We start from the raw sequence: 27,443 nt of genomic DNA on the forward strand, positions 1-27,443 counted from the left end.
TATGGGAGCTATACCTAAATGTGGACCTATATTGAACATTTTTTGCAAGGAGGTATGTTGTGCACTCAAAACTCAAAATGCAAAATTTCAGCCAGATCGGTTGGGAAATTTGGCTAAAATCGTCAAAATACGATATTCGGTATTTATGTACGTTTATATGGGAGCTATACCTAAATGTGGACCTATATTGAACATTTTTTACAAGGAGGTATGCTGTTCCCTCAAAACTCAAAATGCAAAATTTCAGCCAAATTGGTTTAGCTAAAATCGTCAAAATACTGAATATCGGGAGGTACGTTTATATGGGAGCTATACCTAAATGTGGACCTATGTTGAACATTTTTGGCAAAATCGTTGAAATATAAAAAAAAATCGGGCGGTACCTTTATATTGGGGCTACACCCAAATGCGGACCTACATCCATTATAATGTGTTTAACTCTTATGGGCTCGTTATAAAACTATGTTTAAAATTCCGAGGCTAAAATCGTCAAAATATAAAAAAAAATCGGGTGGTACCTTTATATGGGTGCTACACCCAAATGTGGACCTACATCCATGTTTAAAATTCCGAGGCGGTAGCTCGATTACAACTATTTTTGGCCCTCCTTTCCATACGACTTGGACCACTGTGAGTTGGTACAATTATGCCAGGATGGTAAATTTTTCCTTAAACAACACTTAAACAAAAAATTCGAACTTTTGAAAGAGAGCTACCCTAAGGCGTGGACCGATATAGTCCATATTCGAACCTGATGTATGTATGCCTGGCAGAAATCGATTACTCCGTTCGATAGTTGAATTGAATAAAAAAATAAAAAAATAGTTATCGTGCGGACCATAATAGCGAAAAATGTTGAAATCTTGCGGGGTAGGTACCTGAAGTAGCGGACCTGTATGGCTCAAATTCGAACTTAAACTAAGTTTGGACAAAATATTACGAAGGCCATATTTAGGATCGGATCCATCCACTACACTTGGCACCATGGGGGCTTGCTTGCAACTTTCGGGCCATTTGCTCAGGAAGTATGCACTTGCCCCTGAAAAAGCTTGCACCGTCGTAATGGTGGCAGCGAAAACAAATGGTTACAAATAAAATCAAACCGATTCGAAAACAGGCCTTTAACTTCACTTTTCCGAAATTTTGTGTGGGAGTCCATTAGGTCGGGGCGATTTGTATGGAAGGAAAAAACCTTAATGGGCCCTTCGCGTTTCTGATTCCTGGGATTGAACTGAGCAAATAAGTCCACTAGGGCATAGGTCTACGGTGAAAATCGAGCCTCCCGATTTTGACTTTAATTTTTTTATCCACGTGTTTTGGATATTTTGGCATATAACAGCCAAACCATTGAGATTTTCCATCGAACACAAGGACAACAATTGTAGCCAAGACAGTAATTAAGAACTCTAATACATCGCAAAAGCATTGAAATGCTCCTTCAGGCAGTTTTGGCCTTGAGAAAGTGCAAACTTTTCGAAAAATGTCGATAAACGGCACTGTGCTACAAAAGTTGACCAGAAAAATATTCAATCGTCCGATGCAAAGTTGTATCGTGTTTGGCTCCATGGATAACGACAATGCCTTCAGTTTGTTTGGGTCACTTCGTTTTATTTTTTTATAATGGTGAAAGTTGTGAAAATCTGGGTTTCTTACATTTTCAAATTTAAACGGACATATCTTCTTTTTTTCACAACGGATTTTTATTAATCCTCCACTCAAGCAATCAAAAAAAAACCCTTCTTCCCTTTAAATGGGTGAATACTATCTTTCGAACAAGTTATTATTTTTTTAAATCGGTTAACAATTGGCTAAGTTATAGTGGTTTAAGTCAGAAAACCCCCACAAAAAAACTAAAACTGAATTTCTCACAATTTTTAAAATAAATATTGAACAAACCAAAGTATCAAGTATCGCATACATATTCTAGTATCCTTAAAGAGAAAAAACAATATTAATTTCGTCTTCCACTTGGAGACTCCATCGGAACCTTGACCGTCCAGTTCTGCGTATACCGCCTCAAACACACCAAGCACTGCCTTATCTGTTTGCGCAGTTAGAATTTTTTTTACTGCCAAATATTCGCGTTTTTATCATAACGCTCGTAATGACGCCATGCTTAGGACCTGAAATTGATTTTGACCTTTGGGTGGTCACGCTAATCTAAACAAGTAAAAAAGTATCAGTCGGCTCTGCCGACAGAGATATTCCCTCGGCATATGTGAATTGAAACTTTTATTTACGTACAGATCAATTGTATTTATGATCCTTTCAGAATTTTGTGGCCCTTTCGGGACCTTTGAACGTGCCGACAAAAATGTGAATTGGGATTAGAGGTCAAAAGTGGTGCGGAATAAGTACTTAAAGTAATGGAAGTGGATCTTATTTTGGGAGTCCGATAGATATCGCGCCCACTAGTTTTGACATAATATGACGAAAGCCAAATTTTGGACCAAATCGGTTGATCAGTTCGAGAGTTATCGTACTCTCCAGCCACTTTTCGGGCTGTTTTCTCAAGAAGTATGGACTTGCCCCTGAAAAAACTTTTACCGTCGTAATTGAGGCATCGAATACAAGTTGCCTCAACAAAAATTAAAGTAATTCGAGATCAGGTCTTAAAGTGAACTTATCCGAAATTTTGTGTAGGAGGTACCCAAAGGGGTGGACAAATATATTCCATATTCGAACCTGGACTATATCTGGTAGATCTGTTAGGATGTGTAAAGTATGGACCAAATCGGTAAATCGCTTCATGAGCTATCGTGCGCATAATTTTTCAGAACATGTTTGAACTTTTGTGGGGGGGGGGGGGGGTGTATTTGAAGGAGTGGAACTTTAACTATGTTTAGACAAAATATTACGAAGGCAAAATGTTGGAGTTATCGTGCGCTCCAACCACTACACACGGTGTCATAGGATTTTTTGCAACTTTCAGGCTATTTTCTCAGGAAGTACGGACTTGCCCCTGATAAAACTTATACCGTCGTATCGGGAGCAGCGAGTACAAGTTGCTATAACAAAAATCAAAGTGAGTCGAGAGCTGGTCCTAAACTGAATTTTTCCCAAATTTTGTGTGGGCGCTACCCGAAGGAGTGATCGATTGAGTCGATATTGGAACCTCAACTATGTCTGGTAGAAATTTCACGATGTGCAAAGTATGGACCAAATTGGTTAATCCTTTCAAGAGCTATCATGCTCACAAATTCTCCGAACATTTTCCAATTTTTGTGGGGGAGGAGTAGTGGACCGATATAACCCATATTCGAACTTAAACTAAGTTTGGATAAAATATTACGAAAGCCAAAATTTGTACCTAATCGATTGATCCGTTCGACGGACGGACGGACATGGCTAAATGAACTCCAAATTGTCTGAAACCGATTTCGTCCAAACATACTTGGGGTCTAAAACAGGCATGACCAAAAAGAGAACGGAGAAAATGTGAATGTATTCGAAATACTGGCAACTTATAACAGTGTGTTAGTTAGTTTGTATTCACGCAAGCTATAAAACAATAACAAATCAAAACATTTGTTCTCTTTTGTACGCTGTTTCTGTGCATTCGGGTGTAAATTGCCGAAAAACATCGGCGCCGCCATGCAAAATGTGACCACGCTTGGTCTAAAACCATTATTTCGATGAGGCACATTTTGCCCGTATGAAAGTGTATATACCCACCCTCGTTAGCATAAATGCTGAGGGTACAAAAACACAAAAAAAAATCAAATTTAATGGGGAATGTTTATTGTCATTTGAAAGAACAATCGATGACATTTATTTTTTTAAGATTATGTCTGACAAATATTGGTCGAGGCTACGTCTTAGACGGTCCATTCGTTGAGTCAAATTTTCAATATCGTCCACTTAGATGCGCTGACGATAATGACTTCAAAAGGAGACGAGACAATTCTTGATGCCTTGAAGAATGGGTTCTGGCCAACTTGGTCGTGGCGTGATGTTTGGTCGATAGCTCCTGCACCTAGCGTGTCGGCACCACGACATAGAAGTCTTGTTGAGAGCGGTTTTTGACAAGAAGTTTGGAAGCACATCGGGACCTCCAGCAGAAGAGAATGGTCTGCAATTGATAAATCCATGTTCGATATTGGCGAGAATGTTTTAAAACTACTGCCCAACGAAGAAGTAGAGAATATCAAAGAGGATCTGAAAAAAATCTACTGGAATGCCAGCCAAGAGGCGAGTACAAAAAGCTGTTACAGTTAGCATTATATATCTTGGCCACCTTGACGGGAAAGATGTAAACTTTAGATATCGAGGTGCAGTACGCCTTTCTCGGTGGATGACAAAAGCTATTTACTGTCAAATATTCCGTGAAAATTTTCACCTGACTTATCAAGAACAAGAGGTCGTAGAAGCACTTTGTGTTTTCGTCGTTCGAATCTACTGTAAAGCCTGGTTTAACGCTCCCAGCAAGTGTTTAGCACCAAAACAAGACCTAGACTTTATTGAAAATTGTTTGAAATACAAAGGTATTGACAAGCAAATATCAGCAAAAGGAATTAACAAAATGATTAATCCTGAACTCCTTGGCCTGACATTGTTTGACCCGACAGTGCAAAATACCATAAAGAGCCAAATTGCTACAAAAATCTTAACAAAGCAAACATAAGATTGTGGGTATATTTCCAGAAATATTCGACCCTAGAAAAAGGTCTACTGGGCGTAATTACAACTGAGACTCACTTGTTGTTCAAGAGACTAAACATTAAGACCGAATTTCGAGAAAAATACCCTGCAACTTGGCAGCAGAACGTCAACTGCCAGGAGGGGCAAAGGATGGTAAACAACTTGAAAGTTGTGAACGACATGGCAGAGCGTGGAGTCAAGCTCATCATAGATTACTTACTTACTTAGTCGGCCCATTACAGAACATTTGTTCCATAGACTGAACTAAGTAAAGATCTCCATTCCTCTCTGTTTTTCGCTTGACGTTTTGGAATACCGCGCCTTTCCATTACTTCATCCACTTGTATGCTCCATCGAAGCTTAGGCCTGCCGATTCTGCGTGCACCGCCATGTGACATGTATTCATACGCCTTTTTAACGGGTTCATCATCGCTCATTCTCATGATATGGCCTAGCCAACGCAATCGTTGCATCTCGATACGTTTAACTATATTCATGTCTTTGTATAGCTTATACCACGTCGATCTTTCGAAGAATTTTCCTCTCAAACACACCAAGCACTGCCTTATCTGCTTGCGCAAGTACCCATGCTTCGGAGCCATACATTAGCACGGGTAGTATTAGCGTTTTGTATAGTGTTATTTTTGTTTGACGAGATGTGGCTTTGTTTTTAAATTGCTTACTTAGACCATAGTAGCATCTGTTGGCCAATACAATTCTTCTTCTTATTTCACAACTGATGTTGTTTGTTGTGTTTATGGCAGTGCCGAGGTAGACGAAGTCTTTAATTACCTCAAAATTGTAGGTACCAACTTCCACAGTTCCGATATTTTCCGAACTTTCCGATTGCGCTCAAACTTTGACAATTTTAATTTTTAACAAAACTAAAAATTTTAGGAGATTGCCTCATAAAAAATCCAACATCGATTTTTTAAAACCACTGTAATGTTCCCAAGTACTTTCGAAAGTGCACCAACTGCAACTTTCCCGTAACTTGCCGTTCCAGAGATATGGGTCACCGAAGTTGCCAAATAGCCAAAAAACGAGATTTTCCGAACTTTCCGATTGTGCTCAAACTTTGACAATCTTAATTTTTAACAAAACTAAAAATTTTAGGAGCGTGCTGCATAAAAAAGCCCGACATCGATTTTTTTACAACCACTCTAATGTTCCCAAGTACTTTCGGCAGTGCACCAACTGCAACTTTCCCGTAACTTGTCCTCTTAAGATGAACGTGTCAAATTCTAATAATTGTAAGTATCGTTACGGCAAAATTTCAAGTACATTTCAAGTCAATCAATCGAAGCTTCTGACGCTGAAATCCAGCATCAGAAAATCCTTATCTCTCCCTTATCACCTGATTTGTGTGAAACACTTTAGCGATGCTGATAAAAAGGGCCGATCGACGTATTGTCTAAGATTTTCAAACGCCATACATGTGCTGTGTGAGTAATAATTTTAATCGCGCAAAAAAGTAAAAACAAAACATATCCGCACACTTAGCCAACTAATCATGTATAGAAGGGCAATGAAGGAACACTGGGCAACAGAATATAGAAGAATGATAACAAACACTACTTATAAAAACTATTTCATATATATTGGAAATATTTTGGAATGAACAAACTGATCACAAATTAGATAATTTTCCAATAGCTGCAGCAATTTTGACCGAACATCCCAGAAGGGACAAGGGAGACTCTCTCATGTCAATGAGTGCCACCGGTTCATATTAGCTCGATGGTATGGGACCTACAGTGTATCGCCGAGTCCGGACGGTATGTCCTACAACACCACTTGTAGACAAGTTTTACATGGCTGAAATACTCAGAAAATGTCGCCAACATTACTGAGAGGTTTTTTCACGGTTGAAAATGCATACCATAGCACCGCGTTGGCTCCCGAATCTAAGATTATTTCTATTATATTGGTGATCGGCCTCCATATTGCCAATATGTATTCTTTTCAGGACTCGAACCCAGGAGTTTTTGTGTACGAGATTCGACACCATCGTGTTTCCTTATATACTTATACGATATAAGCGATATTCCATGCTTTGACTTGTCTGTAGAAAATGTATTTAATATGATCAATGTTCGTTTCTTTATGACTTGTGATTTAATTGTATACTTGTGTAGCTTATTGTTTGATTATCATTCCGAAATTCTAAACACAAACAAACCCCTAGAGTATCATCTACAAAACAGCACTGATAACATGATCGCGCACTACAATCAATCGAAAATAGTTAGGCAGCTCGTGTTGGCACTTATTCTGGTTTGGACTTTTGGAGTAAAAACAAAACAACGCCATGAACTGGAGGCGAACACAAATATTTTTGGCCCTGATTTGTGTAGTGGGGGTAAGGAATTTTCACTCACGGATGACATTAAGAAATTAATACAAATGTCCATTAACTTAGTTAAGAATTACGGCAGCTAATGCTACTGATGAGGAAAAGGATATCCTGACCACGACAGCCTCAACACCTTCAGCACCAGAAGAAAGTGAAGGTCTAAAAACTACCACATCTGGGGTAAGACATTTTCACAATAAAGGCGTAAATAAATTAATATAAATTTCCCTTAACTTAGTTAAGAATTACGGCACCTAATGCAACGGATGAGGAAGAGGTTATCCTGACGACAACAACAACAACAATTTCAACACCAGAAAGTGAAAGTCTAAAAACCGCCACAGAAATCTCTAAAACAAATTACACATCTGAGATGGAAATCTCAAACACGTATTATAAAACTGAATTAAAAGAGGAAACTTCCGATACCACCACAACCACCTTTACAACCTCAATAACAGACATTGAAACTACTTCCACCACCACCTCGCAACCTATTAAAGAACCCGCAACCCCCTTACCCGAATATGCCATCACACAAATGAACGCCATATTAAATCACATTTTACAGACTTCATATCGTTTTGTTAGTCAAGTACTGCAGGAAACCACCGCCGATCCTGATTCATATCCCAGAGAAAAGCTAAAAACCTATGCTGAACTTTTACTACGCCTCTTACACATTGATGATGACTTGGACTATGACGAAGAATATCATTATAATTTAATGCTGAAGAAATTAAATTTTCTCAAAGGGCGAACAACAAAATATTTGTCATCCTACTTACCCGAAGGTTGGGCTGAAGTCTACGAGAAAAGCAAACAAGAAATCTCTGTGTGGGTGGATGAATCGGCCAAAGAGTTACATGACACATTCCGCAGTTATATTTCCGACGAAGATGATTATGTCAAATATCAGTATTTTAATGAAGGTTTCGATGACCTGCAACGGGCTAATTTGATACAACAGAAGCTGACAATACTTTTGGATTTAATTAAAGTGGCAGCCAATAGGAAAAAGGTCTCATTTACGGATATCTATATGCAATAAGGAAATAAGTAGATAATAAACTACATATATTTAAAATAAGCAGAAAAGTGGCTAACACTAGGAATAGAAGTGGTTGTTTCCATTGCTGAAATAAAAAAATATAGGAATCTCTTATTATTATTATCAAATAAAGATAATAGATTCAGAAGGTCGAAGAAAAAACGATATTTTTTAAATTGTATCGCAGCTGGGGCGAGGTCATCACTAAATTATATTATATTTTTTCCACAACTCTATACACCTTTTCCCACTACGATAAAAATATACGGTCTGTTCCAGAACCTGCAAGAAGCTACTATATTTTACTACGATAACAATTTTTCTTTTATGTTATCGAAAAAATTGTATTTACCAATTTTATATACCTAAATTAGGTCAGGAAATGTATATAAAAGTGTTCTCAAGCGGGCGGTACATTTATATGGGGGGCTACATCAATGTGTGGACCTATGTTGACAGTTTCTGGTGGAGAAGTTCGTGACGGCAGGAAACGTCAAATGTCAAATTACGTGATGTTCCGTCAAAAATATAGCTAAAACTCTCAACATACCGAAAATCAGGAGGTACCGTTATATAGGAGGTTTACCGTTATATGGTCCTTTGTTATCAATTATTTTGTAGATAAGTTTCGAGACTGCCGGGATCCTCAAATGTAAAATTACGGGTAATACAGTTAACAATTTTAGCTACATTCCTCATAACACTGTGCAACATTTTTGAGGTGATCTTGTGCAAACAATTCGAACTGTGGATTTTTTGAAAGTACAGACCCAAACGACAAGACACCCTATTTGGGTTTTGTTGTGTCAGATCCAGCTCGGATTTTATGGCCCCATCTAAATATGGTTAAATATTAAGTTTTTAAAGAAATTCGGGGCTATATCTCTGAAACCAATGCGAATCTTATTCTGACCTCTGAAGCAAATTTGTAGATAAGGGCAAGAATAAAATATTTGGAGAATTAATGAACTCGAAAAACTACATTTATTGCCTCAAATTTCAAAATATATGCAAAAATTCCACAATTTTTATACATTTCGCACCGTATCTCCAAGACCGTTATTTTTTTTCTGAATATTTTCTTTTGGAAAAATATTCTCTGGTATATAATACACAACTCTTCAGAACATGTCATTGTTCTAAAATGTCTCTATCCCGTTGTTTTCAGTACATTTTTCAACGACGATTTAATAAAAATGTCAATAATGAGGTGAAATCCGAAATGCGAGAATAAACTGTTGGTGTGAACTGTGTTTGAAATACGTGTTGTAAAATATATGATGCAAAATACCGCTGAAACAACATGAAGTAAGCATTTTAGAGTTTCAGAATGTTCTAAAGAATTGTTGAGAACTTTATTTTGAAGATTTTTGCAAAAGGTTACTTGGTTCAACTCCCAATAGTTTAGCCGATACTGACCAGAATTTCAGCAATTATGTAAAATTTTCTATATTTTATAGATTTTGATGCCCCAAAGGAGTTTTTCTTCTTATGTGGTTTCTTCAAAATTAAATAAATAAATTCTACTGGTTTAGGGCTACAATATTGCTAAAGACAGCAAGGCGAAATTCCTATTCGTTCCTGAGATAAAGGCCTGATAAATGCAAAACGTGTAGATTTAGCCCGGTTTAGATGAGGCCATAAAATCCGAACTGGATCTGACAGGATAAAACCCAACTAGGGTTTTTATACCCTCAACCTTTAGGCTAAAGAGGGTATTTACACTTTGATACGACCAAAAATATGCCTCATCGAAATAATGGTTTTAGACCCCAAATAGGTTTGTACGATATCCGTTTCAGACAATTTTGAGTTGATCTAGCAATGTCCGTCCGTCTGTCTGTCTGGCTGGCTGGTGCGCACGATAACTCTCGAACGTATCAATCGATTCGGTTCTAATTTTGCGTATCGAAATATTTTGTCCAGATTCGATTTAAGTTCGAAGATGGGACATATAGGTCCACTCCTTCAGGTACCTCCCCCACAAATGTTCAAAAATTGTCGCATAACTTGTGCGCACGATAACTTTCGTAGGGAATAACCGATTTGGTCCATACTTTGCACATCGTGTAATTTCTACCAAACTTAGATGAGGCTCCAATATGGACTCAATCGGTCTACTCCTTCGGGTACCTCCCACACGAAATTTCGAAATTTAGGACCTGGTCTCGAATCGCTTTGATTTTGGTTTACGCAAGTTGTATTCGCTGTCCTCTATACGACGCTGTAAGTTTTATTAGGGGCAAGTCCATATTTTCTGAGAAAATAACCAGAAAGTTACAAAAAAACCCTATGACACCGTGTGTAGTGGTTGGAGCGCAAGATAACTCTCGAACAGATCTGCCGATTCGGTCCAAAATTTGGCTTTCGTAATATTTTGACCAAACTTAATTCAAGTTCAAAGATGGATTATATCGGTCGACTCCTTCCGGTACCTCCCCCACAAAAGTTCGAAAATGTTCGGAAAATTTGTGCGTACGATAACTCTTGAAGGGAGTAACCGATTTGGTCCATACTTTGCTTATTATGAAATTTCTACCAGACTTAGATGAGGTTCAAATATGGACTCAATCGGTAAACTCCTTCGAGTACCTCCCACACAAAATTTCGGAAAAGTTCAGTTTAGGACCTGCTCTCGAATCGCCATGGTTTTTGTTGTAACATCTTGTATTCACTGTCCCCTATACGAATGTACTAGTTTCCTCAGGGGCAAGTCCATAGTTCCTGAAAAAATAGCCTGAAAGTTGAAAAACAAACGCTATGACACCATGTTTATAGGTGGAAGCGCAAGATAATTCTCGAACGGAAATGCCGATTCCGGCCAAAATTTGGCCTTCGTAATATTGTTTCCAAACTTAGTTTAAGTTCGTAGATAAGCCATATTGGTCCACTCCTTCAGGTACCTACCCCACAAAAGTTGAAAAATATTCGGAAAAATTGTGCGCACGATAACTCTTGATGGGAGTGACCGATTTGGTCCATACTTTACACAGTCTTATAATATCTACCAGATATAGATCAGGTTCGAATATGGACTATATTTGTCACTCCATCTTGTACCTCCCACACAAAATTTTGGATAAGTTCACTTTAAGACCTGCTATTGAATCAATTTGATTTTTGTTGAACCAGCTTACATTCGCTGCCTCAATTACGATGGTAAAAGTTTTTTCAGGTGCAAGTCCATACATCTTGAGAAAACAGCCCGAAGGGTGTAAAAACCCCATATGGCACCTCCATGGTCTATGTCGATCCATTCCTTTAAGTACCTTTTCCGCAAAATTTTTGAACTTTAATCCTAATCAACATTTTTGTCGGTTCATACGACCAAAATTTTAAAACCCCCTAAATACATAAGTTTTTTGTGAAAAAAGTGTTTCAATTTGCACAGGCTGAGGGTATATCTCTGTCGGCAATGCCGACTGATACTTTTTTACTTGTTTTTTTATAGAGACGTTTTGTCACCACTGACCACAGATAGTTCAGTCAATAAATGTAGCTAAAATCCTCAAAATACCGAAAATCGGGAGGTACCGTTATATGGGGGCAATACCAAAACATGGACATGTGTTGAAAATTTTTGGTGGAGAAGTTTTGTGATCAGTGGGAATCTCAAATGTCAAATTACAGGTATGGGGGCTATATCAAAACGTAGGCTTATATAGCCCATCTTTGAACTTGAGCTGCCTACGAAAAAAAACACTTGCTCAGTTATTGTGGACGCTAGAGTGAGAAATACGGTCATGTCTATATACAGACCATTTGTCCAATAAGCCGAACTAAGAAAAACCTGGACTATTGTACCTTGGCCTTCCAGCCCTACTTGTACGACCATGTGGCCCGTATTTATACGACTTTTTGGCGGGTTCATCATTGCTCATTCTCATGACATGGCCTAGCAAACGCATTCTTTGTATCTGGATACCTTCAACTATACTGATGTCGTTACATGGCCGAGCTCGTAGTTCATACGTCGTCGTTATTTACCCTCAACGCGAATTGACCCGTAGATCTTTCGAAAAGATTTTCTTCTCTCAAACACAACAAGCACTGCCTTATATGCTTGCCCATAGATAACCACGGGTAGTCAATACTATTCTCAATAATTTTAATAAACAAACATTCCATAAGGGACTTCCATAAGGACTTCTCTCATATCAATGAGTGCATCCCGATTCATATTAGCTCAATGATATGGGACCTACAGTTTATCGCCGAGTCCGAACGGCGTGTCTAAGACACCACTTTTGTGGAGATGTTTTAAATGACAGCAATACTCAGGAAATGTCGCCAACATTACTGAGGGGTATTTTGCACCGTTGAAAAGTGTTTTGATGTTGCCTGGCCGGAGAATCGAACCCACGACCTTATATGTGCAAGGCGGGTGTGCATTCTCAATACTAGTGTTCTTATTTCTTAACTGATGTTGTTGTTGTGTTTATGGCGGTGCCGAGTTACACGAAGTCTTTATCTACCTCAAAATTATAGGAACCAATTTCGACAGTTGATCCGAGCTCTAAGGTACCGAACTGTTCGGAGAGGTTCTTTCCTATTTTACTGAGGACCGGGTATCAGTTAATGTCATCGTACAAAGCCGAATGCTGGAGTGCCAAAATCAGACATGGCTTGGAATACCTTTGAACGTATACGGCTGTCGTCGATCTTCACCGCTTGGGTATTTTCCAGAATTTGCGGTAGAGTGAAGATCTGGGCAATCGTGGTTTTGCCAGATCTAAAGCCGCATGAATATGGTCCTATTATTTCATTGACCTTTGGCTTTAGTCGTTCGAATAATGCGATGTATATTAGTTTATAAGCGATGGGTAGCATACTTAAGCCTCTATAATTGGAACATACAGTCTTATGTCCTTTTTTATTTATGGTGCATAGGATACTCAAGTTCCAATCGTCCGGCATGCGTTCTTCCTGTCATATGGTGCTAACGAGCTGATGCATTCACCCTAAGAGCACGTCACCTCCGGTCTTTAAAAGCTCGGCCGTCAACTCTTGCTGCCTCATTATTTTTTAGTCATAACCTGGGCTGGGCGGCGTGCATTCGATTCCGTCATCTGGGATTATTGCTGTGGCTTCGTTGTTGTTGTAATCTTACTCTGGGTCAATCTCCAGTTCCAGGAATGTATTGCTTCTATGGGATGTTACCACAGATCCATGGCAGTTGTGGTTTTTCGGGGCATTTGAAAAGGTGCCGTGTGTCGTGCCTTTGCCGCATGCTGGGCAGATGTTTTCACAGTGACGGCCAGCGTAGTTGAGCCAAAACTACTCTTGTTTGTCCTGACAGTTGACGTTCCTCAACTGCGATAGATGTTCCTGTACTCCGAGGACCGCATTCAAACGATAGTTACTTATGGGACCAAATGCGTCCCTGCTTGATTGATTGATCTAGGGGTTCTATCTTGTACCGCTGGATATCTTCTTCTAGATTATGAAGATCCCCCTTGACCTGCCTGAATGGGAGGGTCCTTTCCACCATATGGTGATTGAGATGGCTCTCACGGTAACACCCGGGCAGGTACTGCAACGAAAGCATGTGATTGTGTTGCTGTACTGGAAGAATCTTTGTCTCCTCATGTAGATGGTTCACTGAAGTCATGAAGAGGAACCCTGTAGCTGTTCTCAGAGTTCTGATAAGTTTGTATATACTTCCATCGCGTTGCACTTACATTCGCAGACCAAACTGGCGCCGCATAACTAGAATTTTGTGATAATTTGTGGTCAGAATTCTGTTACAATCGACCATGACATTCAACTCTTTTCCCAACTGTGCCGTCGCCGTCTCACTCACATGTGAGTGACAGTAGATTTAGTGGTGTATATTTTCATATTCCTCGCATGTAAAAAGGTGGTAAGATTGATCAAATAGATGTTCAGCCTTTCACAAAAGACATCAGGGAAGTTACCTGACGCCAAGATCGTACAAACGTTCGCATACGTTACGATCACAGTGCTGTCTCGAGGGGGCGGACTGCATGAGATTTAGAGGTTAAACAGTTCTGGAGATATAACCCCACCTAGGGGGACTCCCTGTTTCAATCTACGGCGTTTTGACTTCTTGTTCCTGAATTCCACGTGTCACTGACTGCACATATATACTTGATTATCCAACGTTTCAGACTTGTCCGGAGGGTTGTCTGCTCGATGTCCTCAACTAGCGTGGAGTGCTTGACAGTATCAAAGGCTTGTGATAAGTCAAGCGCCACCATTACTGTTCTGTTCTGTTGACATTCTTGCCAGACTTCAGTAGCGGGACCACCCTGCACATTTTCCAGACTTCGGGAACCATGGGGCTGACTAGCGACAGGTTGAGAACTTTAGTGAGATACTCCATTTCCGGCACATCCAGTTGTTTCAGCATTACCATGGAGATTTCGTCAGGGCCCCATGCTTTGGACGATTTAGCGTTCCTGATGACATTCGCAACATCATCCATGGTAAAGTTCATCCTCGGCAGGAAGAGATGTGATGCGAGGTAATACTCTTCTCCTTGCCATAACCGTTGCCCACAATTCACTTATTCCGGCTCCAATGTTGCAACTCTTCAGATGATTTAACCACTTGTTTCGTTTATGCTCACTGACCAACATATTAACTTAGAGCGCCAGGTCATTTACTCTGGGGTTGGCACCACTGAGCTCAGCTCGCTCATTTACTATTCCCGTCGCCTCTGCTGGGAAATTTGGTCTGATTTCTGGTAGTCGACCAGCAGGTATGTAGTGATAGGCTGCTGCAGTGATGATGTCCCGGAAAGTTCTCTTAGCTACCCGACGATCTAAGGGAATGGGCAAAACTCTGAAGCGGTGATTGGTAAATTCTCTGAACCCTTTCCCATGGTTTAGTAAAATACGGCATTCAGACGCTATGAAGTCGGGTGTTCTATTTACGAAGACGACGATAGGAAGGTGGTCTGAGCCAAGAGAAATGATATGGATATGTCATTTATCAGACCTTGTGCCACAATGGTGATATCTGGCGAGCTGTGACAATCTCATATTAACCTCGCCGTGCAAAACGTAGAGCTATCAATTTGTTAGGCCAGCGCTGTACCTCTCAGGTCATTGCCTAGGACGGAATGCCAAAGCTCATGATGGGTACTGAAGTCCCCTAGCACCAGACTACAGTCTGTCCTCTAAGTGCGAACTAATATCGGACATATAACGCAGGGCTCAGCGGTATGTACACATTAAGCAGCTCTACCTCGGCAGAGGCACACTTTACTGCCAACCTCATACAAAAGTCAATTAAAGCTCAAGCGAGATAGGTCAGTACTAGACTGGTGTATTAGGAAGGCAAGTTCCTCATCTCCCGCTTCTTCCACAAAACGTTGCAACCATCAACGGCGGTGAGCTTTGTTTCCTGGATCGTGGCGATTATAATATCTTACCTCATAAAGTCCACAATACCTATTGCGGAGACCGTTGCAATTGAATTGAAGGAATAATGCATTTCCGCGAGACACCCTAGGAAATGTTCTGGCGTAGCAAGCAGTAACAAAGCTAACGCAGTAGTCCCGGATGTACCGACTCCCTACATCAATTACATCTCACCATTGTTGACATGTGGTGGATGAGGATCTGGCAAATAGAACAGAATCATACTGGTCCGGGGTTCGTCTCTATCCCGGCAATGACCAAAAGAGCTCGGAGCAGGTATTCCGGGATAAATTGCCGCTCCCATGGTGTCACAAATACACGAACACAAACACAGAATTGTTTGTTTGACGGTTTCTGGTCGAAGATTTCTCCGAGTCAATCCTGTGCATAGAATCGGTCGCCGTGGGATTGGGATTCTTTGATTGAATTTTCTGACTTCATTTGAGATTCAAGTTCTTTAATACTCCTGCTACCTACAAAGCCGCAGTCAAATTCGCGTCTGATCTTAGGGCAGCTATGGTAAAATACGCCACCTTTAGGTATTGGTTGTGTGGCTTTCTGCTTACATATCAATTTATCTCTCCAAAGTGTAATATCATCCGACCGATCCTCCTCATCAAAATTTGAAAAAATTATGGGTTAAATTCAGAGTACTGTGCGAAATGTTAAATGTGTAACACATGATCGTCATTCCACACTTTGTGGTGTGGGGATAATGACATGAAGCGCTGCTTAAGATGTGTTTTTAGATATTTCATGTTTGTTGTTCGTTTTGGAAATAAAATACAAAATGAGATGAGATGTCCATCAGCAGTTTGGATGGTGGTCTATGATGGGTCATTTTATAACAATATATCATCAACTGGATGTTCAACATCATCTTGGGGTTCTTAAGGTAGCTTAGATTTTAGTGATACTACGCAACGGCATGGTAAATCTCGTTCTCTAAACTATTTATAAAGCCATCAGGCCACACCCCAAAATATGTTTAGTTAAACAACCAAAAAACAACAACAGCTACTGCTCGAACAGCAACAAAGCACAACTGTTCAGCAAAAACATTTCTCGTTGGCCACTGCTTTAAATTGGATTATTGCTCAGTAACATGTCGGTATGCTCAAGGTCAAGAGGGGATCTTACGTTTTTGATAAACCCTTTTTTTTGAGATGCTGATGTTGTTGTTGCTGTTGTTTTTTTAATATTTTGCTGTTTTAATTTGTGGCATTTATAACAACAACGGCAACACATCACCATAATAAAAATCCACAAATGATTCCATTCAACCGCCGACAACACGACGACTACACTACACGACAACAAAGTACGTGCCAATTTTGAAAGTGGCGTCTGAACAGACACAGAAAAAAACCAAAACAAATTGTTTTGCCATGTTTGAAGATTTGTCAGATGTGTAAGTTTTGCGAAGTTGTTATTTGATGAAATTGTCATCGAGGTTGGGATCAAGGGGGACGATGGCTAATTTCTATGAAGTGTGTTAAAATCACTCAGCGAAGAAGAACTCTGGACACAAAACATGAACGTGCAAATATTTTCACTTTTGGGGTTCATCAAAGAGTTGCAGAGTTGCGATCATAAACATTTCGTATGTGGGGCCATTAGCCAAAGAACAAAGTTATCCGTCAAAGGCACACATTCTTAAAGAAATTAAGTAATTTAAATTATATAACTTATGAGTTTTTATTGTTATTATTATTTTATATCAAAAAGGAGGTGGGTATTTTATTGTGATTGCAGTATGACGCATCATAAATACCGAAGATCATAAGGTGGGGTGAGTGGTATGTGGATTCTTTGAAAATACCTTGCTGTCTACCATCAGCTGTTCTCTGAGAAGACTTTCCAGCCTTTCAGAAGACTTTCAGGTCTTCTATAAGTAGAACTTCTGGTCTTCTATAAGAAGAACTTTTGGTCGTCTATCAGAAGCTCCTCTGGTATTCTATAAGAAGACCTTCTGGCATTCTATAAGAAGACCTCCCAGTCTTCTATAAGAAGGCCCTTTGGTCTTTTATACGAAGACCTTCTGGTCTTCTATACGAAGACATTTTGGTCTTCTATACGAAGACATTCTGATCTTCTATACGAAGACGTTCTGGTCTTCTATACGAATACTTTCTGGTCTTCTATAAGAAGACCTACTGGTCTGCTATAAAAAGACCTTCGTCGTCTACTATAAGAAGACCCTCGTCTTCTTCTATTCTGGTCTTCTATACGAATACTTGCTGGTCTTCTATAATAAGACCTACTGGTCTGCTATAAAAAGACCTTCGTCGTCTACTATAAGAAGACCCTCGTTTTCTTCTATAGGAAGACCTACTGATCTTTTATAAGAAGATCTTCATCGTCTTCTATCGGAAGACCTTCGTCGTCTTCTATAAGAAAACCTTTCCCGCCCTTGTAAGAAGTCTGGTCTTCTATACGAAGACCTTCTGGTCTTCTATACGAAGACCTTCTGGTCTTCTATACGAAGATCTTCTGGTCTTCTATACGAAGACCTTTTGGTCTTCTATACGAAGACTTTCTGGTCTTCTATACGAAGACCTTCTGGTCTTCTATACGAAGATCTTCTGGTCTTCTATACGAAGACCTTCTGGTCTTCTATACGAAGACATTCTGGTCTTCTATACGAAGACTTTCTGGTCTTCTATACGAAGACCTTCTGGTCTTCTATACGAAGACCTTCTGGTCTTCTATACGAAGATCTTCTGGTCTTCTATACGAAGACCTTTTGGTCTTCTATACGAAGACCTTTTGGTCTTCTGTACGAAGACCTTTTGGTCTTCTATACGAAGACCTTTTGGTCTTCTATACGAAGACCTTTTGGTCTTCTATACGAAGACCTTTTGGTCTTCTATACGAAGACCTTTTGGTCTTCTATACGAAGACCTTTTGGTCTTCTATACGAAGACCTTTTGGTCTTCTATACGAAGACCTTTTGGTCTTCTATACGAAGACCTTTTGGTCTTCTATACGAAGACCTCTTGGTGTTCTATACCAAGACCTTTTGGTCTTCTATACGAAGACCTTTTGGTCTTCTATACGAAGACCTTTTGGTCTTCTATACGAAGACCTTTTGGTCTTCTATACCAAGACCTTTTGGTCTTCTATACGAAGACCTTCTGGTCTTTTATACGAAGACCTTCTTGTCTTCTATACGCAGACCTTCTGGTCTTCTATACGAAGACCTTCTGGTCTTCTATACGAAGACTTTTTGGTCTTCTATACGAAGAGCTTTTGGTCTTCTATACGAAGACCTTTTGGTCTTCTATACGAAGACATTTTGGTTTTCTATACGAAGACCTTTTGGTCTTCTTTACGAAGACCCTCTGTTCTTCTTTACGAAGACCCTCTGTTCTTCTTTACGAAGAACTTCTGGTATGCTATACGAAGACCTTCTGGACTTCTATACGAAGTCATTCTGATCTTCTATACGAAGACCTTCTGGTCTTCTATACGAATACCTTCTGGTCTTCTATACGAAGACCTTCTGGTCTTCTATACGAAGACCTTCTGGGCTTCTATACGAAGATCTTCTGGTCTTCTGTACGAAGACCTTCTGGTCTTCTATACGAAGAACTCCTTCTGGTCTTCTATACGAAGACCTTCTGGTCTTTTATACGAAGACCTTCTGGTCTTCTATACGAAGACTTTCTGGACTTCTATACAGAGACCTTCTGGTCTTCTAAACGAAGACCTTCTGGTATTATATACGAAGACTTTCTGGTCTTCTAAACCAAGATTTTCTGGTCTTCTATGCGAAGACCTTCTGGTCTTCTATATGAATACCTTCTGGTCTACTATAAGAAGACCTTCGGGTCGTCTTCTGGTCTTCTATAAAAATAGTTTTTGATCTTCTGGTCCTCTTCTGTGAGAGGACCATCTGGTCTTCTATAAAAAGCGGGTCTGGTCTTCAATAAGAAGACCATCCTTGTCTTCTATAAAAAAACTTTCAGTCTTCTATAAGCAGACCTTGAAATTCTTCTCTAAGAAGACGTTCTGGTCGTCTTAAATAAGAAACTCTGGACTTTTATAAGAATACCTTCTGGTCTTCTTTGAGAAACCCTTCTGGTCTCCTAAAGAAGACCTTCTGGTCTTCTATAAGAGGACCTTTTGGTCGTCTATAAGATGACCTATTGGTCGTCTATAAGATTACCTATTGGTCTTCTATAGGATACCCTGTTAAGAAGACCTTCGTCGTCTCTTGTAGGAAGACTTCCTGGTTTTTTATGAGAAGAATACTTTTTGATCTACTATAAGATGACATTGTAGTCTCGACCTTCTGGTCTTCTATAAGAATACTTTCTGGTCTTCTATAAGAATAATTTTATCGTCGTCTATAAGAATACCTTCATCGTCTTCTATAAGTAGACCTTGAAATTCTTCACTAAGAAGACCTTCTGGTCTTCTAAAATAAGACCATCTGAACTTTTATAAGAAGACCTTCTCGTCTTCTATAAGAAGACCTTCTGGTCTTCTATAAACACATTCTGGTCTTCTATAAGACGACCTTCTGGTCGTCTATAAGAAGACCTATTGGTCGTCTATAAGATTACCTTCTATAGGATCCCTTTTGGTCTTCTGTAACAACACTTTCTGGCCTTCTACTGTAACATTTTGTTGTCATTTACAGGAATACCTTCTATGAGAAAGCGCGTGGAAATTGCTGTGAAAATTAGCGAAAAATAGTCCATTGATAGGAATTTTTGTTCTTGTAAAAATACCAGCATATTTGATTTCTGCTCCAGTACGCAATCTCCCAGACAACCGACAAACAAGCGACTGGCCGATTAAGCGTCCAACAAACCGGACATTGTGATAAAGAACAACGAAATGTGATGTGCGGTGAAGATGCTGATGATGCCGTTGATGCAGATTATAATGCAACAAACAAAATGCATTTTAATTGGTTTCACAAATTCCGATGCCATCAGGACGGACGACAGTCGAATGCTCTGCAGCTCTCAATGACTGCAATTCCATTGGTGATGACCGCGACAGACGGTGACGACAACCAATACAACGGCCACAGAAAAACCGCGATAAAGATTTTAAGTCCAAGATGAAATAAGTGATAAACCAAAAGTAATGGGGAGAAAACAATAAGAACAACTGTAGCAACAACAACAATTTGTGGCTAACAGCTTTATAATCTCAATGCGTTAAGAGAACAAAACCTGGAAGTAAACGGAATAAAAGAAGAAATCCTTTAAGCGGCACTGCGGCAAAACACTGAGAATTTTTTGCTACAATCTAAACTGGCCGACGACTACTTTTGAATCGCTGTTAGTTGTCGATTGTGTGTCCACCAAGTATTTGTAGAAGAAAGAAAGACAAGAGCCCATAAAACTGATAAGAGCAAAAATCCTCGTTAACTTGAGCTAGAGAGAGAAACTAAAGTGCAATGTGGTGGAGGTTTGTCAAGGAATCTTCGCTTGAAGAGGTGAATCATTTATTCAATACGCGTTAATTTCAATCTACACAGATCAGATTGTAAAACATGCAATCACAAGGACAGTGGTGTTTGTGAAGGAAAAGTATTTTAAGCGTAGATTTTTAAAAAAAATAGTTTTGAGTCATAAGCGGGGATTTGTAAAAAAAAATATTTTTTTCAGACGCGAACTGAGCCATATGCGTGGATTTTTAAAAATATTTTTCTAGACCCCAATTGAGTCATAAGTGTGGATTTTTAAAAAATATTTTTTCGGCCCCATTCTGAGCCATAAGCGTGTATTTTTAAAAAATATTTTTTCGGCCCCCATCTGAACCATAAGCGTGGATTTTTAAAAAAATATTTTTTCGGCCCCCATCTGAGCCATAAGCGTGGATTTTTAAAATTTTTTTTCGGCCACCATTTGAGCCATAAGCGTGGATTTTTAAAAAATATTTTTTCGGCCCCCATCTGAGCCATAAGCGTGGATTTTTAAAAAAATATTTTTTCGGCCTCCATTTGAACCATAAGCGTGGATTTTTAAAAAATATTTTTTCGGCCCCCATCTGAGCCATAAGCGTGGATTTTTAAAAAATATTTTTTCGGCCCCCATTTGGGCCATAAGCGTGGATTTTTAAAAAATATTTTTTCGGTCCCCATCTGAGCCATAAGCGTGGATTTTTAAAAAATATTTTTTCGGCCCCCATCTGAGCCATAAGCGTGGATTTTTAAAAAATATATTTTCGGTCCCCTATTGAGCCATAAGCGTGGATTTTTAAAAAATATTTTTTCGGTCCCCATCTGAGCCATAAGCGTGGATTTTTAAAAAATATTTTTTCGGTCCCCATCTGAGCCATAAGCGTGGATTTTTAAAAAATATTTTTTCGGTCCCCTATTGAGCCATAAGCGTGGATTTTTAAAAAATATTTTTTCGGCCCCCATCTGAGCCATAAGCGTGGATTTTTAAAAAATATTTTTTCGGCCCCCATCTGAGCCATAAGCGTGGATTTTTAAAAAATATTTTTTCGGTCCCCTATTGAGCCATAAGCGTGGATTTTTAAAAAATATTTTTTCGGCCCCCATCTGAGCCATAAGCGTGGATTTTTAAAAAATATTTTTTCGGCCCCCATCTGAGCCATAAGCGTGGATTTTTAAAAAATATTTTTTCGGCCCCCATCTGAGCCATAAGCGTGGATTTTTAAAAAATATTTTTTCGGCCCCCATCTGAGCCATAAGCGTGGATTTTTAAAAAATATTTTTTCGGCCCCCATCTGAGCCATAAGCGTGGATTTTTAAAAAATATTTTTTCAGTCGCCAACTTTAATTTTTAAAAAAAATATTTCTTTCTGTGTTCTTTTTACTATGAAGGATGAACCACAGTGATTCTTTTCACATGGAAGCTAGTGTTAATACAATGCAGTGATGAAACTAGTTCCGTCATTGGTGTTATTGTCAAAAAGCAGCAAAAACAAAATCAAACACCAACAATTTTTTTGTTAAGCGATCGATAATTGATCGCTTATAAATTTATCGGTTTAGTAGTGGGGAATTAATAGTCATCTTTTTGGTCATCATTAGCCTTATCATCGTCCACTTGTTGGCCTTATTTGCATTCGAAATCTAAATGAATGAATGACTAAATGAGCCACAAGGAGGCAACAAATGCAATATCGATGAGTGAATGAATAAATATAATGGGCCCCCAAAGATATGAACTTCATCATATGGTGGGATTGTGTTAAATTGTGGCGCTTATCAGTGCAAGAATGTGTTTTTGTTTCGCAGCAGAGATAAGCCAAAAAAGGATGAGGATGCACTTTACTCGCCAATGAAAGTGTATCGTCATCATCAGCAGCATCATCTACGGAGTGGACCTTAAGGCTGAACCCAAATTGAAGTTAATCTCATCGATATGAGCGGATGATGGCCTGCATTGGTAATTTAACTTTGTAAAGCTATTAACGTTCCATTAAAAAATATTGAATTTGCCACAATGAACGAAGAATAAACGCCATTGGCCGGCATGTGAAGAATATGAAAAGAAAACATGGCAAGCAACAAATTTTCCCACGGTTTTTAAAAGTACAAACTTCAGGGTATTGGTAGAATCCTTTTTGTGTGAATTGTGGCCAATAATGAATGTCAGTCAGTTTGGAATGAATATTGTGTTCCGAAAAAAAAGAAACACAAAATAATAGTTTGTGTCTTTGTCTTCAAATGATGGAATGCTGACATCTTGGCTTGACTCAACTGCAATTCACTCTCCACTTTCCACTCTGGAGCGCCTCTATCAAATGAACCGCGAAACTGTCCATATTTTGTGGTTTTTATTTGTTGTTGGTTTCAGGTGTTTTGACTTGTTCTTTTTTTTTTGGTTGGGTTACTACTGCCGCAGTTGATTTGCTTTGACGTTTTTTGCGCCTTACTTTGATTTGTTGGCCACATGGTGGAGCCTTGTGTGGATTTTAGGTCTTAACCTGAGAACACTGGTGCCTGCATGGCATAATTTATGATTGTTGTGGCAAATTTAAATGGCCAATGTAAGGCAAATTAAATTGAATTCCTTTAATTTATTAGGTAGCCTAGATAGGTGATGGTGGTGGCGGTGGTCGTAGCGTTGTGTAGCCACACACTATATGAAGTAGTCAAATATTACAATTTACTTACGGCTATACTTATGGCTATAACAGAGTATTTCTTCTTGTATCGAAACAGCGCTGTATAACATTGGACATTCAACCGTTTGGGGGTAATCTTCAGAAAAAATAAAAATAATTAATAAGTAAATAAAAAATGTGTACATATATATTTCCAGAAAAACCACAGACGAACTTCTTTTCAACGACAAATCACCAAATCATCCGTCTTACAGATAAGATTTACCGTAGTATTTGTTGTTCTCTGAAGACATAACAACGACATTTTGATAGAACTCCGATGGACTGGGGAAGACGTGGTAATAACATCACGTTCTCACGGCAATAGGAACTAAACTCCGAAGCCTCCAGAGTTCCATTTTACAATTTTATTTACATGAGCATCGAACAAAATAGGGTCCTAAAATCAATATGCAATATGCGGATCGTTCTTTAATTAGTGGGATTAATATACCATTTTGTAAATCACACCAAACCATTCGTGCAATGATTGCTTTTCCGTTATAATATATTGGCAAATATACCCAGTTTGAGTGAGTTGAGAAATTTCTGTAGGTCTCCTAGACCCAGTTGGGTTGTCTCAGTGAGATCGTACAGGAACGGTCATCCTATAGCTTTAAATGCATGTCTTATTTATCCGCATAGCACGGTTACCAAGAGGCTAGTTAACGGTTATCACCGCAATAAGTCCTGTCAAATTTCATCGGTTTTAGCTAATCAGTAGAGAGCGGAATTTTATGCAACCCCCATTTTTGGTTCGATTCATATTTTTGGCTTCTGATTAAATTGCAATCGAAACATATGACATATGCAAAATGCATTTTTACATATTTTCTTATGCAACAAATATTTCAATAATAGGTACAAAAATTTTTGTAGGTAAAATTTTTCTGTTAATTCCTTTCAGACAAGACAATAAAATAGAGAAATGTATAATCACAGCCCCAACCTTCAAAATACCGAAAATCGAGAGGTATCGTTCTATGGGGACCTGAAGGCCTTCTATATGAACCTGAACCTAAACCGACAAATTTTAGGTGGAAAGTTTTTACCCCCAAGGAAGACTTAATACCAAATTTCAGCCAATTTGGCGGGATATTGAGGCCACAACTTTCAAAATACCGGAAATCAGGAGGTATATGAAGACGTGGACCTGTACCGACAAATTTCATATGGAACGTTTAATACCCCAAATTAAGACCATATACCAGAATTCAGCCATTTCGGTGGATTACTGTGGCCACAACCTTCAAAATACCGAAAATAGGGAGGTACCGTTCTATGGGGGATATAAAAAGGCGTGGACCTATACCGAGAAATTTCAGGTGGAAAGTTTTATACCCCTAACGAAGACTAAATACCAAATTTCAGTCATTTCGGTGGGATATTGAGGCTACAACTTTCAAAATACCGAATATCGGTAGGTACCATCCTATGGAGGCTATATGAATACGTGGACCCATGCGGACAAATTTTAGGTGTAAAGTTTCATAACCCTAACGAAGATTTAATACCACATTTAAGCAATTTCGGGGGGATTTTTAGACCACAAATCCTTGTATATACTTTTCCATATGCTCATTTTATGCAAATATGTCAAAATATGCACGATATGCAAAAATTTCTGTGCCTAATTCGTTTTATTTTGTGATAAAACGAGTTTCTGTCTAATCAGATTTTCTCTACGACCATCTTAACCATATATGCATTTGCATAGGATTCCGCTGTCAACTAACCAGGATCCTTGTACGTTTGATGTTGTAAGATAGATTTTGATATTGGACATGTTTTAATCTCATCATCGGATCTCTGCTTGTGATACATATCAGCCCATATCTGAAAATAAACCCTGACGCACGGTGCTCTTGAATCAAATTTAAATTAAAAGTGCTTACGTTTTTGCGGATTCTGAAACTACAATGTTCATAGATGAGAAAAATCAAAAAACTAAAAAAATAGCCGGAGCGCTTTTTAAATAAATCGCGATTCAAGTTGACATTTTTAAGAGTTTTTTAGGTTTTCACGATTTTGCTTGGAAACCACAAGTCCTTACGAAATGGGAAATGAAAATTCTCTACAAAATTGATTTTTATGATATCTTCGTAGTGTTTACCGTTATAGAGATATAGAAGCTAAAATTAGGACAATGGATTGACCGTATCGCCTCCTTTTAAAACAATGTCATGACTGCAATTTCCCAACATAAAGTTATATATCTCAAAAACGGTACAAACTAGAAAAAAGTTACGAAAGCCAATCTGGTGGAGAATTTTTACAGCAACTACATATTCTTTAGTCCCATTTGGAAAGGATTTGAAGTTTTCAAGATAAATCCTGAAGACCTAGGAAAAAAATCTGAAAGTTGGATCTGAACCTCTATATCTAAAAAATTAAAAAAACCTAGGAAAAACTATCAATCAGCCAGTCTTGTACAGAATTTTCGTTGCTAAAACCTAAAAAACCTTAAAATTTCAACTTTGATCGCGATTTATTAAAAAATCCATCCAGCGGTTTTTTCTTGTTTTTGGATTTTTCTCATCTATAAACATAGCTGTTTCAAAATATGCAAAAAAAAAATATGCGAGGTTCTGCACGAATTCATTTATAATTCTAGCCTTTAGGAAAGAAAATGTGCATCATCGAAATAACGGTTTTAGACCCCAAGTATGTTTGGACGAAATTCGTTGTAGACAATTTTGAGTCGATTTTGGGTATCGTAATATTTTGTCCAAACTTGGTTTAAGTTCGAAGATTGGCCATATCGGTCCACTCCCTCGAGTACCTCCCCCAAAAATGTTCAATTTTATTTTGTAAAATAGTGTGAACGATGATTCTCGAAAGGAGCAATCGATTTGGTCCAATCTTTGCACATCGTATTATTTCTTCTAGGTATAGATCGGGTTCGAATATGGTCCACTCCTTCGGGTACCTCCGACAAAAAATTCGGATAAAGTGACGTTTAAGAGCTCCTCTTGGATCGTTTTGAATTTTGTTTTCAGTAGGTTGTCCTTGCGGCTTCCTTTACGACGGTAAAATTTTTTCTTGAGCAAGTCCATACTTCCTGAGATATTGGCCTATAAGCTCCAAGAAACCCTGCAGACTTTGCACATCATATTATTTCATCCAGTCAGGTATCAGCTTCGAATATGGACTATATCGGTCCACTCCTTCAGCTACCTCCCACACAATATTCGGATAAAGTGAAGTGTAAGAGCTCCTCTTGCATCGTTTTGATTCTTTTTTTCAATAGGTTATCCTAGCGGCCTCATTTGCAATAGTACATGTTTTTCCGGGGTAAGTTGATACTTCCTGAGATAATGGCCCTATGTTTTATATACGGCATCATTATAGTGTTTTTTTTTTTTTGGTCAGTGGCTGAGGGTTGTCCATCAGCACAGCTGACTAATACTTTCTTACTTGTATATCCTCAGCCTTTAGGCTAACGAGGGTATATACACTTTGATGCAACCAAAAAATGTATATCGATGAGGCACATGGTTTTAAACCCCAATTATGTTTGAGCGAAATTCGTGTCAGAGAATTTGGAGCCGATCTTGCTCCGTCGAACATGTCAATCGATTCGAACCAAATTTTGCAATTCGTAATATTTTGCCCAAACATATTTGGTCCACTCTTTTGGGTATCTCCCCCACAAAAGTTAAATATTTTTCTGAAAAATGTCAATATATTGTATACGGCATCATTATTGTGTTTGCGGACTGATACTTTCTTACTTGTTGTTCTTAAAATCAACTCTCCATCGAAGCTCGGCAATATTACGCGCGAGAATTAAAACCGAATGAAATTTCCCTTTCGTAATTTTTCGGAAAAAATACATGAAAATGTGCAGAGATCTTTATACGAAATCTTGTTGAAAATAGTTTCCATTTCTAGGGACCAAAAA

The 27,443-nt window shown here is 38.8% G+C and overlaps 2 protein-coding genes across 2 annotated transcripts in view; one reads left to right on the forward strand and one right to left on the reverse strand.

Annotated features, from left to right (window-relative positions):
* Wnt10 (Wnt oncogene analog 10) overlaps positions 1 to 27,443 on the reverse strand; it is a 127,886-nt gene that overhangs the window by 79,816 nt on the left and 20,627 nt on the right. The gene's annotated exons all lie outside the window — the stretch shown is intronic.
* Positions 6,848 to 8,198, forward strand: LOC141393414 (uncharacterized). The gene is made up of 3 exons (XM_073966410.1): positions 6,848 to 7,003; positions 7,064 to 7,177; positions 7,236 to 8,198. The coding sequence occupies exons 1-3, from the start codon at positions 6,953 to 6,955 to the stop codon at positions 8,046 to 8,048; spliced, it is 978 nt and encodes a 325-aa protein (XP_073822511.1). The 5' UTR covers positions 6,848 to 6,952; the 3' UTR covers positions 8,049 to 8,198.

Source organism: Musca autumnalis, unplaced genomic scaffold, assembly GCF_047663935.1.
Source record: "Musca autumnalis isolate F117 unplaced genomic scaffold, ASM4766393v1 scaffold_2, whole genome shotgun sequence".
Classification (NCBI taxonomy): domain Eukaryota; kingdom Metazoa; phylum Arthropoda; class Insecta; order Diptera; family Muscidae; genus Musca; species Musca autumnalis.